Raw genomic sequence first — 15,682 nt, forward strand, 5'->3', positions numbered from 1 at the left:
CCTGGTGTGCCTGGCCGTGTGTCAGTGTTGTGATTTGTGCTCGTGCTGCTGCCGCTCGGAGCTGGCACATGCTCTCCTCGGTGCTGGCACAGCACATCTTGGCATGCACCCGAGGGGCACTCAGCACTTTGACGACCTGTCCTTCGTCCCACTCTTCTGTCTCACACACACACACACACACACACACACACACACTGAGAGAGTGTGAAGGGCAGGTTAGTCCTGCAGTGTCCTGTGACGGCGGCCGATGCTGCAGCCTCCACTAATTCACTCTCACATGCAGGGAATTTTATACACATGAAAACGTTTCAAGGGAAAATGCATCGTTTTTGTCTTTTTGTTTCTGGGAAAAAAAAGCAGTGTTTGTGGAAAGTTGTATCATCAGTGTCTCAGAGCATCATAGTCATGTAGTCAAACACCAAAAATGCAACAAAAGGTTTTGGTTTTCACTTGAAAACGTCCTGTAAATGGGGCCTAAATGACCAATCTGGCAAATTCTTCACCTAAAAAAAATCTGATATCTTAAACAAAAGATTTTGAAGAGCTGCTGTTGTCAGTGTGTTATCCTGCTGTAAGTCGTCCTCAGTGTTTTTCCATTGAATTTTGATGATCTTTGAAACCTGTTGAGCTGAATTTGCGGGTTGGGACCTCATTGGATTCATAGATCTGTCTCTGGGCGTGATTTCAGCAGCTGTTTGGCTGTTACTCCAGTTTATGTTCTGGGAATGAAGGGAATCCTCGACACTGCCTTTTATCACCAGCAGATGGACTCCTGACTCCACTTTCTTCATCCTTCCATCCATCCTTTCCCTGTTTGAGGTTGGCTGTGACACTGCTGTCCACTACAGGCTTACTAATGCTCTCTGTTTTCTATTATCTCTTATTAATATGATTGAACAGTTCACCTTCCAGACTGCAGCTGGTTTATTATTCCAGATAAGTTTGTTTTCTGTGTGTTTGTGTGTTTCCCTCAGTCATTATACCTCTGATTATGCTTTTAATGTCGTACCCACCTGTTCTGATGTCTGGAGCGTCTGGATCTTAATCCAGACATTAAGAACCGATTAAACTTTTAATAGATTTCCCTTCTTTTGGCCATTAAACAGTCGACCCACTCCTCCTCCTCCTCGTCTGGCGGTGCTGAACCTCTCCAGTGCTCCAGCAGGGAGCAGCACAGCGCTTCTTCCCAGCCTGCACCGCTCACCCTGCTCTGCCAGCCCCTGCAGCCTGCCACGATTTACACAGAGGATGTTTCATTAATTAGGAAATGGAAGTTCTTGAGCTGCTCTCAGCACTGCAGGCTATGAGGAATGCTTCACTTTCTCGCCCGTGGCACGATTCTGACATTATGCGGTGCTGAATTAAAGAAGCCCATGAAGTGTGTTATGGTTGGACACGAAACAAGTCAATCACTCATTTGAAAAAAGAAAAAAAAAAACAAAACAAAAGCCTCTTTGAGAATATGATTCCTCCTGCAGAGTCGGCTGCAAAGAAAAGCCGTCTTCACCTTGAAGTAACATGCAGTCTGTCTCATCGAGAGAAAAAGGTTTTTTTAAACAGTGTGCTTCAATAGTTACTCTGCTTATGGCTGTGAAACCGAGACCTTCAAGTGAATCCATTATCCAGGCTTTCCAAAACAATCATAACAGAGCGCTCCTGCAGATCTCCTGCACCGATAGTGAAGAAAATGAATATGAACATCAGGAAATCAACACAAGAAGGCCTTCTGTGTGCCGTAGGGCGCTACGAGCCGAGGTGGTCCGGACTCTCAGATCCCCACGACTCCCCACCGGAGATCTTCCCACTGCTACGCAAGGAAGCGTCTGTCTGAACACGGTCTGTCCACGGTGTTGTGGGTAATCAGACTTCCCGGTGGAGATCGGTCCTGACGTGCCGGACGATCCTCCATCGTCCCACAGTTCACTACGCTGAGGTTTTACCGTCGCTCTGGAGGCAGGCGAAGCAGCGACATGGTTTTAAAGGTCAGTGTGTTCTGCTCCGTTCAGGCCGCTGGTGTTTTTACTGCGTTTACCTCACGTCCAGTCAGGAGCAAAGGCTTCTGGGGATTAACATGTCAATAACCGCCTCTTTTTCAACCCTCCGACTCATCTTCAGCAGGCTCTGGATGCAGCTAAAGTCAAGCAGTCTGGATCCGTTGGCACGAACTGAGCCACCTTACTTGACTTTATGCCGATAATTGACAACATGAAAGATCAGTCCCACTGCGATGGAAACAGAAGCTGACAGTCGCCTGTTTTAGTCTCAGAAGCAAAAATTTAACTGAAAACTCAGTATTTCTAACTTTCAGGAGGCCAGTGTATGCCAGGTACAAAGCTTTTTAGCTGCAGTTTCAGTTTCTTTATGCATCTGAAAATACAAAAAGCAAAGGAATATAGTTTCATCGACTCAGAGTTACCTGAAGACTAAATCAAAAGGCCTTGAAATCAAGCAGAGCAGAGTGCAAAAGGAGCCATTCAAACTAAAGAAGCTGGAAAAGGTGGCCGTGACATGAGCCGGGACTGATTCCTAGGCACTGCGCTTCAGAACAGATCCAGACTGCGGCTTTATTAGCGGCGGGGGATTTTTTGCATGAGTCAGCTCAGCCCAGTCTGCCTCTCCCAGCCTCAAGGAGCCAAACTTTCAGCATCACCGCCGCATCCCCGAAGAGGGAGTCCGCCACGTTTTGTTCATGCTCATAAATGTTGATCGAATGAGCTCGCTGGGAATCGCACCCGTTTACACTTTTTTTTTTTTCTTAATCCTTCCAACACTCTCACTTATGAGTTGCTCGGAAGGATCCGGACTCAGCCGGCGGCGCCGGATTCAGAGGCAGGTCGCATGAGCGGCGCGGCGCAGATTGATCTGTGTGGAGAACACAACTCACCTGACATCTGTGGCTGCCGTTCTCACGGGGCTACACACACACACACACACACACACACACACACACACACACACACACACACACACACACACACACACCTGTCAGTCGGCGGCGTCCTGACTGTCCTCAGGTTGACAGTCGGGGCTTTAATTTCATGCTCCGCTGGCCGCCCAACCCAACCAGCCCCCACTCCCCTCCCCTCCATCTCAGCTGGAAAGTTCCACTGTCACTCATCAGGCTCCGGGGTGTGTGTGTGTGTGTGTGTGTGTGTGTGTGTGTGTGTGTGTGTGTGTGTGTGTGTGTCTGCATGTTACTCAGCTGGAATGACTCTGGTTGTGTGTTCTGGTGTGTGATGATGTCCATATTAACAGAATTGAGAATGTATGTGGTAAGTGTTGGTGTACGTGTGTGTGTGTGTGTGTGTGTGTGTGTGTGTGTGTGTCTGTGTGTGTGTGTGTGTGTGTGTGTGTGTGTCCTCTGTTATGGTATTCTGCACATCGTGTTGGAACTAACTTGCCTCAAAGTGTTTGGAAGTGTGTGTGTGTGTGAGAGACAAACTCATTTGTGTCTAATCAGGTCAGCAGTCTACAAATGAGTGTGTGTGTGTGTGTGTGTGTGTGTGTGTGTGTGTGTGTGTGTGTGTGTGTGTGTGTGTGTGTGTGTGTGTGTGTGTGTGTGTGTGTGTGTGTGTGTGTGTGTAGACTGCAGGGCTCTCGTCTACGGAGAGAACTGAACTCAGCTGTCTATTTTTACCCAAACTTCAACGCCGAGCGAGTGTAAAGATGAATAGCACCATAAAGCTGTCGCTGCGTGTGAATTATGTGCTTGAGACTCCCATAAACACGCCGCCATCGCTTTAAAAGCTGTGCGACTGCTGTTCACTTCGTGGCGGGGTTTCTCCCACTGCGGCTTTGATGCGGCGAGCGCCGCTCAACGCCTCGCTGTTTTCTGTTTTGCCGCCCATGTTAACGGGTTCACGCCACTGCGCTGCCTGCAGGAGCCTCCAGCACAAGCGGCGCCACTTAAAGTCTGGAATTGTGGGTTCGGAGGCTTGAGTCTGAAGAGTTTTCTACGTCTGAGAATCCTGGACTAAAACTGCCGGATCACTTGTTGTTGGTGAACTGAACTAGTTGTACACTTGTAGCGCCGTTACCATCTCCCGTACCGCTGTCCTCGGGCTTTCTCGCTGTATCTCAACCACGCCACTGTGCAGCCCGGCGTCTGGGAACAAAAAAAACAAACAAAACCAAACTCACAAGTGGATAAAAACCTGTTTTTTTGTGGTGCGGTGAGCCAAGAGCGCACTTTTATTCCTTTTTCACGCAGATGTGAAGTATTGAAATTGTTGACATCATATTTCACTGGGGTGTTCAGTGGAGCTGCACAGCTGTTACAGGTGTTCACTGGAAAATGTGAAAAAGGACCACTTTCAAATAGTTAATTAAAAAACACTACTGAGAGAAATTGGGTGCAGAATCAAGCCTGATCGGATGTGTAAACATTTAAAACCACAATTTATATAAAGTTGGTCTTAAATCAGGTTTTTCTGCTGCTGTAGCTTGTGAATAAGTGAAAGACTGCCGTGTGCGTATTGCTTTTACACCATTAGCCATTGTGCGGGTCTGAACAAGCAGTCCTGAGGCCTCTCGTTAGCTTCCGGTTCCTGGAGGGGGTGCGGTGGGGCCAGCCGTGACCTTCTCATGGACACTTTCCCTTCCTTGGGCTACTTTCAGTAGATACTGACCCCACAAGAGCTGCAGCTCGCTTGACGTCAATACTTGCTCATATTCCTGCTTCTTATTTGTCAGTGTTGAGGGCAAAATCAAAAAAGAGAAAACCTCTACAATTAACAAGTCATCGAATTTTCTTTTAACTGAGATACAAGGATGTATTAAGACTTGTTAGAAAAAAAAAACTTACTGATATTAAAGTTTCCGAGTCTCTATAGTTTCCACAACAACAGATAGTTGTTTTGGATTATTTTTTGAAAGCGGTCGTCTGAGAGCGAAGCCAATAGATGAGGATAGATAGAGTCCAGCTTACAATGGCTGAGCGGCTTGATTTAAGCTTAACGCTCCGCCATCCCTGCCTTAATGCTGCTCTGGGCCGTCTAGCGCATTAGTGCCACTGCATTAACACGCTGATGCTCTTAGCCGAGACCGGCGAGCCCACCGGAGTCCCTGCGCCGCCCCGCACCGTCCAGCCGCGACGCCACGCTAAGCTTCACGGTCTGGACGGCGGTGGAGCTGAGGGTGACGAGCCACCAGCCCGCTGAGATGATCCGACTGTCGTTTCCATGCCACCTCCTGTTCATCCCCATCGACGTCCAGCTGAGCCGGCCTCGCTCTCAGCAGCTTCCTCCATGATGAACGGCGACTTCCTGATGTTTGAATTGCTACGAGAAACTCTTAACCTGAATTCTAAAAATGGACTTCCTGCAATATTCTCTAATTCCATGGATTTACTGACTTGTGAAGCTGATTTTCAACTACTTTCAACAAATAAAATGGGATAATGAAGTGTTTTTGCTCCAAGGCTAAACAGCTAGACAGGGTTTCCCTGAGCTATTTTTCCATCAGCAGGCTGTGAATTGGTGTGTGCTCCCACACAAATGTGTGTGAGTCACTGGTTTAGAAGGCTACAAACGGCTTTTTCTCTCTCATCTCTGAATGTACGTGTCTAATCTCATTTAACCCAGATGAAGTTGAAGGTGTGACATAGTTTAAAGCTCGTAGCTTCAAGGTCCTTTGTTATAAAAACTCCACTTCATAACGCTTTTCTAACAGTCATCTCTGTCCCCGATATCCTGTGTTTGAGGTCCAAGAAGTGAAGAAAGTCTGTTATCTCCCTCTCTTTTACTGATACTCTCAATAGATTCAGTACAACCTGAAAAACAGTAACAGTTATAGCATTAACTAGCGTACGCTACTTGCTAACTGTAGCAGTTTTAGAAATCACTCAGCCGGCATCGCATCAGATTTTATTTGCTTCAAATCCTTACTAATCCATTTTCTCTGCTTCTAACATCTTTGAGGACAAAATGTTTTTGCAGTTCATGAATTTATGATGTGGTATGTTACGCTATTCCTTTGATGCACATCAACAAACTGTATAGAAGATGGAAACGTTGTCTCCCCAGACGTGAAGGGGTATGAATATTTACCTGTCTGGGTTTGAATCAGTCTTCAATGTCATAGTGTTGTTCTTGTAAATACATCTGTATTTTTAAGGTGCGTTGGTCTCATGTGCGATACAGTGTCATCACATTCTGCGTTACTGACTCACCTTCTCGACAATATGGACTCTGATGGAAAACCTCCTAACGACGGTGGCTGAAGTTACCATTCGAGAGGCACACGGTGAACCATCAGCAAGCGAAAGTGGACTACATGCTGTTCTTCAAGTCTTGTACTCTGACAGAGTGGACGTGTTAAACCGGACATAAGTGCAAAGACAACAAGGTGAAAATGAGGAATAAGTGTAGACGCTCACTGCACCTGCAGCAGTTTGAACATCGGAGCGGTGATGGGACTGAGTCCATCGCTTGGTTTGTTAAAGGCTTCATGGTGACAGGTGGGCCGTGTCCACAGTGTTAAATTTAATTATACAAGGAGAAAAAGTAGTCAAAGTTTTCATTATTTAATGTGACCCTGCAGTCAGCAGTTGCTTGGACAATCCCCTTTTGTTGTTCAGCGAACGGTCAGTCCTGCGGTTGTTCTGTTCGGCTGCCAGTGTCAGAAGTGTGTTTCAGATACACTCAGTGTCGTCTCAAAGGCGAGTTAACTGGACTTCGGTTCACACGGATCCCTTTTGGGCCGAACGCTGGGGGGATAATTCATCACTTCCTTCTTTCCTCCCAGCAGACGTGGCACCAACATGTGTCAACAAGGATAGAATTATGCTCTCTCTCTGCCCGAATGCTGTTCACTTTGCTTTTTCCTCACGCTTGTGGCCTTTTTTTCCTCGACTGAAAGTCAGAAAACATCCCAACAAGCCGGAGGAATGACATTTTTCTCAGTTTTTACTTGTAAATATTGAAGCGATCTTTAAACCCATTCTCTTAAATTTCACTTGGAAACAGAAATGCAGCCATTCTGTAGAATGTGTTCAGCCTAAACGATTCATTCAGACTCATTTTCTGTGTCTTTGTGCTTTTCAGGGAAACTGTAATCAAACGATTTGTGAGAGTGATTGGGACGCCGCATGAGGCGCCTTTGTAAAACCCCATTAAGCGAGTATTGAAGGGATTTGGGATATTACTTCCTGAGCAGTTTTGATAAGAAAGACTTGGGAACGTTTTGGGATAACCTGAAGTGAGAGCGCCGGCGCTCTGAAATACTAAACTGAGCGAGACGATTTCACCAAAGTAAAAACAGGCTTTGAGTGTTTACGTTGTTTGGATTTTATCTCTTCACATTAGCGTCTCGGCTTTCTGCTGGGCCCTGATAGTGCACTGTATCGGCACGCTGTGGCACCTTCCGGAAATCCCTTGTCAGTCAAACAGTTTGTTCAGACCGCAACTTCTCGGCTTCAGATTCTGTGGACGGGAGCTGTTCTGCCGCCGTGGATGTAGCTGCTCCGACTCTGCAGACTGCTGAGAAACTTACAAACTTAGAACTTCCTCCAAAGCGGTTCAATGTTCGTATTTTTGGGTCTCAAAAGAAACAGAACTGAAAGATTGAATTGATTTCTACCAAATAAAGACACATTAACAACAACAACAACAAAAAGAAACCGCCTTTAGTGTGACAAATATTGAGGTTTGCTTCCAGAATCATGACGGGCGAAGCCGTCAGAACGGCACGAGCACTGGTTTTGATCCCCTGCTCTATATACCGAGGACACACTGCGACTCCATTCCCTCTCAAACATCCTCAGCTTTCGGTGTCATGGAGCATTTTTTTTTTTTATCTGTCACGGTTCGCGAGCAATAAGGTCAGAACCTTGACATCCCCATTAAGGGAGCTCGGAAAGATCCCGTTAGCTCCGGCTAGCGGATAGCTCCGTCCCCCTCCCCCCTCCGCCTGCGTCCAAATGGACGACAATAACCAGAGAGGATGGCGGCTCCTTGAAGCCTCCCAGACGGCCTCTCAGAATAGACTCATGTCTGCGGCACCGGACCGTCGGAGCAACCAAAGATATGAAAACTAGAGAACCAGAAGATTCATCCAGTCATAGTCCATGTTGGGTAACGCTCTCATAAGTTTACGTATGCATTTGGTTTCAGTCATTTTATCCACATTGTACCTCATTTCTGATGTAAGTCCTCGGTGAATTAAGGTAGTATCAAAAGAAAAAAGACATTTTCATGATAATATCTGGTCTCCTGGTAGTGAAGAGACCACAGTGTTAGGTTGGTATTCCTGCATTAGTGAATCATTTACTGCATACATGATTCATACGTCCACTATCAAGACTCATACACTGTTGCAAAATTCTTGGAATTCTAAAAGTCGGAGACTTTCCATGAGAATCACCAGAAATTTAGGGGAACAAATGAGGAATTTACTAAAGTGAAGTTCGTCTGAGGAGGGTCAAAATCTGAGACGTGTCCTGTCTCAGATTTTGATGATACTGCGTTTATTGACTCTTTAAATAGATTGAAGAAATGGGGTAAAGAAATGGGTCTTTCAAAATGAGGTCTCCCACTCAGCCGAACAGCTGCTCCCATTGGATTCCCTGTTAAACTGAGGCGTTTTGATCCTCCTGTTCCCACAGTGCAGCACCTCGGGTGATGATTCTGAATGACACTGTTTGACATTAACAGTCTAATTTTAGGGGGCTGAACTCAAATCTTGTTGTCACTTTATTGCAAAAGTAGTTATACAGAATGGAATCCAAAATGGCCGCCAAATGAACTTTTCCTTGTATTTTGGGCAGTAAGTGTCTCAGTAGACCAGTTATATGTTTCTGGGTGAAGTTCTCCTTACAGATATGTAAATATGATTTTATTGTATTAGTTTGGACAGATATTTATGCTTGGATATGATGCCCTTGCTTCAAATTCCCATAATTCCCATTTGGAATATTTCCAATATTCCCCAGCCTAACTTTTCTGGAAATTTTCCATAAATTCACCCAACATTTTCCCCGCTTTGCGCCCCTAATACCGGGTTCCCCGGAGCGATGGGTGGCGGCTCGTGGCGGCTCGTGGCGGCCTTGCTCGCTGAGCCCAGCAGCTGGCCGATCTGCTGACAGACGGCGTGTCGACTTCATGCCGTCGACGCCAGATTTCCAGCCTCCCATCTGCAGCCTCAACCAAAAGAGCCGTCCGTTAAATCCGGCCGCAGCTGTCCGGCTTCAGATGGCCTCTCGCGCCTCTTCGCCGCCTCAGATTTCTGTTCTTGGCTGACAGCGGCGGCGCCCTACATCGTCCCCGCCACGGGTTTACTTGCCTTCGCTTCTCCGTGCTCCAGCGCTCACTACAGTAGTGAGGAGCGGTCACAGGATCCGCTGGAAATCCCAGGAGCAGCAGCGGTTTGAAAAGAAGCTGGCACGGCGGCGGCGGCGCCCGCGGCGGCGTGTGCAGGCACGCGCCTGCTAATCGATGCCGCGCTGGATTCATTCCTGGAACCCACACGAGCCCTCATTGTGGGGCGGCGCGTGGAAAACCGGACCCCGGTAACGTCAGGAGCTACCTCCCAGGTTCTGAAGCGGCGCTTCAAAGAGAATACCCGCCGCTTGTTTGCTCTTCCGTTTCACTGCCGCGTTTTACTCATTCATCGCTTCCCGCTGCTCCATCCCTTCCGCTGCTTTGAGTTTGCTTGCAAAGGAAGTCTGAGGCTCGATTTAAAATGTGTCAAATGTCTGGGATGGAGCGCTCCTCGCCGCCGCGGCGCTTCAGAGGCAGTTAAACTGATAACGCAGCGGGAGTTCTGCATTAAAATTTGAGCCGTCGTAGCTTTAAAGTGGAAACTTCATTCATCCCCTCTCTTCCCTCTGGCTCCAGGTCCTCGGTGGGCCTCATGGAACCTCGGGGTGTTCATGTGCATCCGCTGCGCCGGCATCCACCGCAACCTGGGGGTCCACATCTCCAGGGTGAAGTCCGTCAACCTGGACCAGTGGACACCGGAGCAGATCCAGGTACGGAGCGTGGCAATGTCATATCTAATGACATTACCGATGTTTAGAAAGCTTTTATATGTTAGAAATGGAAGTTATGGTCGATCAGAGTCGACACAGGTAAAACAGTTCTTACTTGGAGATGGAGATCTCGAATCACTGGCAGGTTGATGACATTTGGGAAGAAAAGAGTTAAAAGTTCCATCTGCTTCAGTACAAAGTTTCAGTTTCCTTCCACAAAGGAAGGAATCCGTTTGAATCTCTGGATGACTATCGTTTCCTCCCTGTTTCAGGTGCAACTAATTTTATGAAAATTCCAGTCCCAATTTAAAGGCGAAAGCTGTGTTTTTTGTCTATGTTTATGAAAATATGCTAAACATTAGCAGTGGGAGAACACGTACGTTCGTATGGACGGACAGCAAAGTTGAATTGATAATACGGCGACTCGTAACTCTAAAACTGGTGCGGCCGTGTAAACGGACACCCAAAACACCAGAAAAGTTCTCTAGAAAGTCAGTATTCCCATTTATTCAAGTATGACGATAAACGAAAATGAAAAAATCGTCCAGTTCTCATCTTAAACGACTCAAAAGATCCAGTTTTAACAAACCCGGTGAGCGTTTTCAGGACTTGTGAATGCTTTGCCACCGATCCATGAATCAGACCATAATCAGCACGTGGTCGGCTGTGCTGCGCGTCGGATTGATTCCGTCACACACGAGAAGTGATGGCGGGCCGTTAATGTGTGTGTGAAGAGCGTGCGGCTGGTTTATCCCGTCGTCCAGCTGCGTCTGCAGTGAGGTGTGTGTTGGGTGTGATTAGAAACCCCTCCGAACGATTAACTCTGGATGTCTGATGATTCCGACTGTATCCTCCACTTCTGCCTCATGCATCACTCTGCGTGTGTCTGTCAGTGTGTGTGTGTGTGTGTGTGTGTGTGTGTGTGTGTGTGTGGAACTCACCGTCTCTCCCTCTCTCCCGGCAGAGCATGGTGGACATGGGGAACACCCGCGCCCGGCAGCTGTACGAGGCCCACCTGCCGGAGAGCTTCCGGCGGCCGCAGACCGACCAGTATCCTCCCTCCGCTCTTATCTTTCCATGAAAAACTAATTTTCTCGACACGTCGGGGTGAAAACTGCCCGCCGCCGCGCCGCCGCATGCAAACGACCCGAATTAAAAACCCGCCGCTGATGCAGAACCCGCGGCGTCCCCGCGCAATTTGCATAAAAGCTCCCCGTGTCCCCATATATGTCAGCGGATGTTTACACGCCAATCCGAAAGCGGCCCGTCTCTCCGGATATTTGCATGCACACCTGCTGCGTCACCATAAATATGCATGGAAACTTCTGACGCCGCCGGCTTTATTTTTGCCCCCGCCGCTGACTGAAGGCTCTTGGTGGCTTTGTGAGGATGTCTTCGGAGCGCACACCTGGAATTAGAAACATGACGTGATTTATTTTTACTGCTTTGAAAGCCGGGATGAGTTTAGCTGCCTGTGACAAGAATGGTAACACCGAGCAAATGAGAACCGAGGAATTCAGACGTAGAAGGCGAGCGAGCGACCCAGCGGCATGATGGTGCCTCCGCCGTGTTTTTTCAGTGAGCTAGCGTCGGGGGTGTTCAGCTCCTCTGCAGCAGCAACCCTGAAGCTTCATCTGTTGAATTTATTGTTAATTTACACTCAGGGTGGTTTAATCTCCCGGATTAAAAACAGCTGAGTAAGATAAAACAACGGAGTCAGACATCGCTTTGAGAAAAAGACAAAAAGGAAAAAAAAGAAAAAGGAGGAAAACCAGGATGGGTGGCGTTAGCAACGTGAGTATCAGGAGGAAGACTGCTTTATGTTGATCTTCAGGAAGACCTCGCTGCAGAACATTCAGTACAAGTCTGTGATGAACGGGTGAAGTTATGCACTCTGTTGTCCTTTTTCCTTGTAAAGAAGGATGAACTCGTCACCGCTGTCAGTAAATGTCAGCTTCGCCTCCGGCTGCAGATCGTGGTTCTCGTGGAGAAACCCTCGGCGGCGTCTGTGCCAGCGGTTTCCAGTCTGCCCTTTTTCCCCGAGACGAGACGAGACGAGACAGCTGTGCGGCGAGCGCAGCGGCATATGTTCATCTCCTCACCGGCAGGGTGAAATAAATAATCTCCCCGTCTGAAACGCTGCCCTAATGCCCGATCTGCTATCTGTTTGCGCGGGTGGTCATCGTTCTCCACTCCTCTGAAGTCCATTAGTTGTTCTGGCGGCGGCGCCGCCGGCTGAACGCGGCAGATAACAGACCCGGGATTAGGAGCTCCGACGCCTCGACGGGCGCCGCCGCTTTTGTTGCTCGCCCGTCGTTCTGTAAAGCGCCTACTTACAGCCCCAGCGTTGGTAAAGTGAGCCGATGGGAGCCGGAGTCCCGGCGGGTCTGCTGGTGTCTTCAGATGAAACCTTCATCGTTAGTGAGTGTTTCTCATCCAGCAGGCGGCCTGACGCTGGATTAATGCTCACAGCTGCTTCTGTTGTAGCCCGACGAAGCCGCCGGGCGCATTAGTCAGAGGCCGGTGTCTTCGGTTGATACGTCCATCGGTTTACCTGACAAACGTCTCGCTGCCGACCGGAGGAGAAACGATCAGTGCTGAAGGACAGACCTCGACATCCGTCTAACTCTGGAGTCTCCAGCCTTCATGGCCAACAGAGCTGCTTTCGTCATTTTACACCATTATAGCTGCTGTAGCTGTTTAAATACGCTGTGAGTTTTATAATAGTTGGCAGGGTTTTAAAGACACAATTTTTTCCCCCTTTTGTGTTACAATTTTTATCTTTTTTTTATTTCTTTTAAGATTCATTTTCTTTTTATTCTTTTTGTTTTCTTTCTTTAATAATTTTAACTATTTTTTTCTGCATTAGTTTTGAATGCTCTATTTCCAGCCAGTTCCTGCTGTTCTAGCTGTTTTAACTGTTTCAATTGTTTAGCTGGAGATTAAACCGTTTTTGAAAATCAGTGATCAACCCTGATGTATCTGGTTCATTGAACGGTTTGTCAGCGTTCTCTTTGAGATGCAGGTGGTTTCCACGCTGCTGAATGATGCTCAGTGTATTTTGACGTCTTCCTACAGAACCGAGGCTCCGTTTAACACGGCGACGTTTCAAGTGAAAACATTCTTTTCATCAGTTTTGCATCAATGCAGCATTTTGAAGTCGACGTCCATTTCCATGCATGTAGGGCGCTGTTGTTTACAAATGCCGTTTCTAAAAAAAAGTTGCGCTTTCGGTGAGTCTGAGCGCCGCTGTCGTTTAAACGGACCCTCAGAAAAACACATCGGAAGTTTTCTGTTTTCACTGAAACACGCGACACGCAGCCGAAGAGAGTGAAAAACGTTGCGTCGGCCCTGTGTTCTTTACATGTGTTCTCGTACACGCAGAGCTCCAAGCGTGATGCAGCTGTAAACGCTCAGAAGGCTTTCTTACAGATGATTAAAAACATTTCTTATTTTTTTATATTTTCATCCACATTTTTGCAAATTTGTTTGCTTCTGTAAAGACATCCGTCTCCCGTTTCATTCCATGCCGTCTTGGGTTATCGCTGCAGATCTGGTTCCGCCGCTCGTCCTCGTTTCACCTCCTCAGGAGTGGTTCGGACGCCGCCGTCCCCGGAGACCGGCGGCAGACAGCTTTCCTTTTGACGCGGCCTTCTCTGATTGGAGTCTCTGCTGGTGATGAAGTTGTTTTTCTCTCTCTGAGACAAGCAGTCCCGATGCATTAACCCCGTCACGGTCTTCTCAGGTCCGCCTCGTGTTCCAGACGCCGCGGCTGAGAGCAAGCCAAACGCTGATGTGACGCAGACTGCTTAGAAAAACACTTACTTCACACTCTCGAGCTCTTTTCTGTCCTCCTCTTTCTCAGGTACAACTTAATAAACATGTTTTTTGTAAATGTGGATTTTTTTTTTTTTGTAGCTTGATGACTTTGTGCATTTCCAGTCCTTGACCTTTGACCCTCAGAGCCGTGGAAGTCTTCATCCGGGACAAGTACGAGAGGAAAAAGTACTACGATAAGGAGGCCTTGGCCGCGGTGAGTATCAGCAGCGCCGCTTTACATCTCATCAGTCCACGCTACTGTTTCGAACCGATCGAACTCACCTCGGATCGAGTCAAGACGCAGACCAAGACCAAGACTGTGCTCCTTTCCCTGTTTATCTTCTTTTGAGTCCTTTCCAGTTTTTCGTTTCCTCGCCAGCGCCGCAGCTTTCCGCCCTCGCTACTCTTGTAGGCAGGGCGGTGGCTGAGTGGTTAGCGCTCTTGCCTCACAGCAAGAAGGTCCCAGGTTCAATCCCCGGACCGTGCGGGCCTTTCTGTGTGGAGTTTGCATGTTCCTCCCCGTGTCTGGATGGGTTTCCTCCGGGATCTCCGGTTTCCCCCGTCAACCGATAACATGCACCATCGGTCAATCCTCCAGTCAGGTGATTCTGACCATTAACCTGACTCCACATCTGGAGATGGGTCCCCGGGCGCTCCCCGCAGCTGCCCACTGCTCCATACGGAATGCTTCAGTGGCATCGATGGATGGGTTAAATGCAGAGAACAAAATTTCGTTGTACATTCACTGTATAATGACCAATAAAGTACCTTACCTTACCTTACCTTACCTTGTCTTTCACTCCTCGCGTCTTTTGAATTAATATTTTTTACCGTCGCTGACCTCTTCCACGCTGTTAATGTCTCACTCAGCCGATGTTTGCTCACTTTAAAATGTGTGCGGAAGGCGGCGGAATCCCCTTTCCGCCCTGATTGCAGCCCAAACTGCAGGCGTGCGGGATCTGATAGCGAGAGCCGCGGCGGGGAATAACCTTTACAAAAAAAAATACTATCATCTGATACAGGTCTTTATCTGGAAGTAGAGATGTCCGCGGACGTGATTGTGTCGAGGCCGAAGCTCTTTGTGTGGGTGAAGAAGAGAAAAGAGTGCAGTCATGTGGGAGTCTCTATGGGTGTGTGTGTGTGTGTGTGTGTGTGTGTGTGTGTAAGTGTGTGTGTGTGTGTGTGGGCTGCTGAGTTATGCACGGCAAGCATTAAGCATTTCAGATCCTCATGCACTCAAACCAGAGTCTCCTCTTCTCTTTTTAATAGAACGCTGCAAATTCCAGCATCAAACACACATTAACTGTAATAGTGAGCCTTGATTAGAATAATTGATTTTACTCATTCGAGGCTTTGTGAGTCCAATTAATCAGATTTTAATCACAGTTAAATTGTTAAACTGGTGGATGAATGCATCATTAAATAGATCTTGTTTAGTTATTTGGGATTTTTCTTTATTTAAAAGGTTAAATGTCAGAGTTTTGTGTCATTTGGAGGTAAATGTTGGAATAACCTTCACATCAGCTGGTGGCTTCATGTCTTATTTACACCAAGACTTGAATTTATTTTGATATCTGTGGATTCATCGTGGTGTTTTCACCACGGCCATGCTCACATCCACAGATTTTTAATCAGAAGCTTTTCTTTTCTGTAATTAACAAATTGTAATGAAGTGTTTAAATCCCAGACCTAATTAAAAGCTCTCATTTAAACGACATTCCCACAAACGTGTCGCGACCATTAATGGCTATTTGTGGGTTTCCAGTCACACAATGTCTGACCAGGAAGAAAGTGCATGGGAATATGCAATGCATATGTGTGATTGGTCAGGAATGTGAAGTGGGCGGGGCTTATGAGGAAACATGAAGCTGCTGATGTTTTATTTTGTTAAATCTC

At 47.4% G+C, this 15,682-nt stretch overlaps 1 protein-coding gene across 1 annotated transcript in view; it reads left to right on the forward strand.

Moving 5' to 3' along the window:
- Positions 1 to 15,682, forward strand: part of LOC115399520 (stromal membrane-associated protein 1-like) — a 90,397-nt gene that overhangs the window by 4,764 nt on the left and 69,951 nt on the right. The window contains exons 2-4 of the mRNA XM_030106941.1: positions 9,834 to 9,967; positions 10,932 to 11,017; positions 13,931 to 14,000. Coding sequence (XP_029962801.1) covers positions 9,834 to 9,967; positions 10,932 to 11,017; positions 13,931 to 14,000 — 290 coding nt within the window. The remainder of the gene's footprint in view (positions 1 to 9,833; positions 9,968 to 10,931; positions 11,018 to 13,930; positions 14,001 to 15,682) is intronic.

The sequence above is a fragment of the Salarias fasciatus genome, chromosome 13, assembly GCF_902148845.1.
Source record: "Salarias fasciatus chromosome 13, fSalaFa1.1, whole genome shotgun sequence".
NCBI classification, from domain to species: Eukaryota; Metazoa; Chordata; class Actinopteri; order Blenniiformes; family Blenniidae; genus Salarias; species Salarias fasciatus.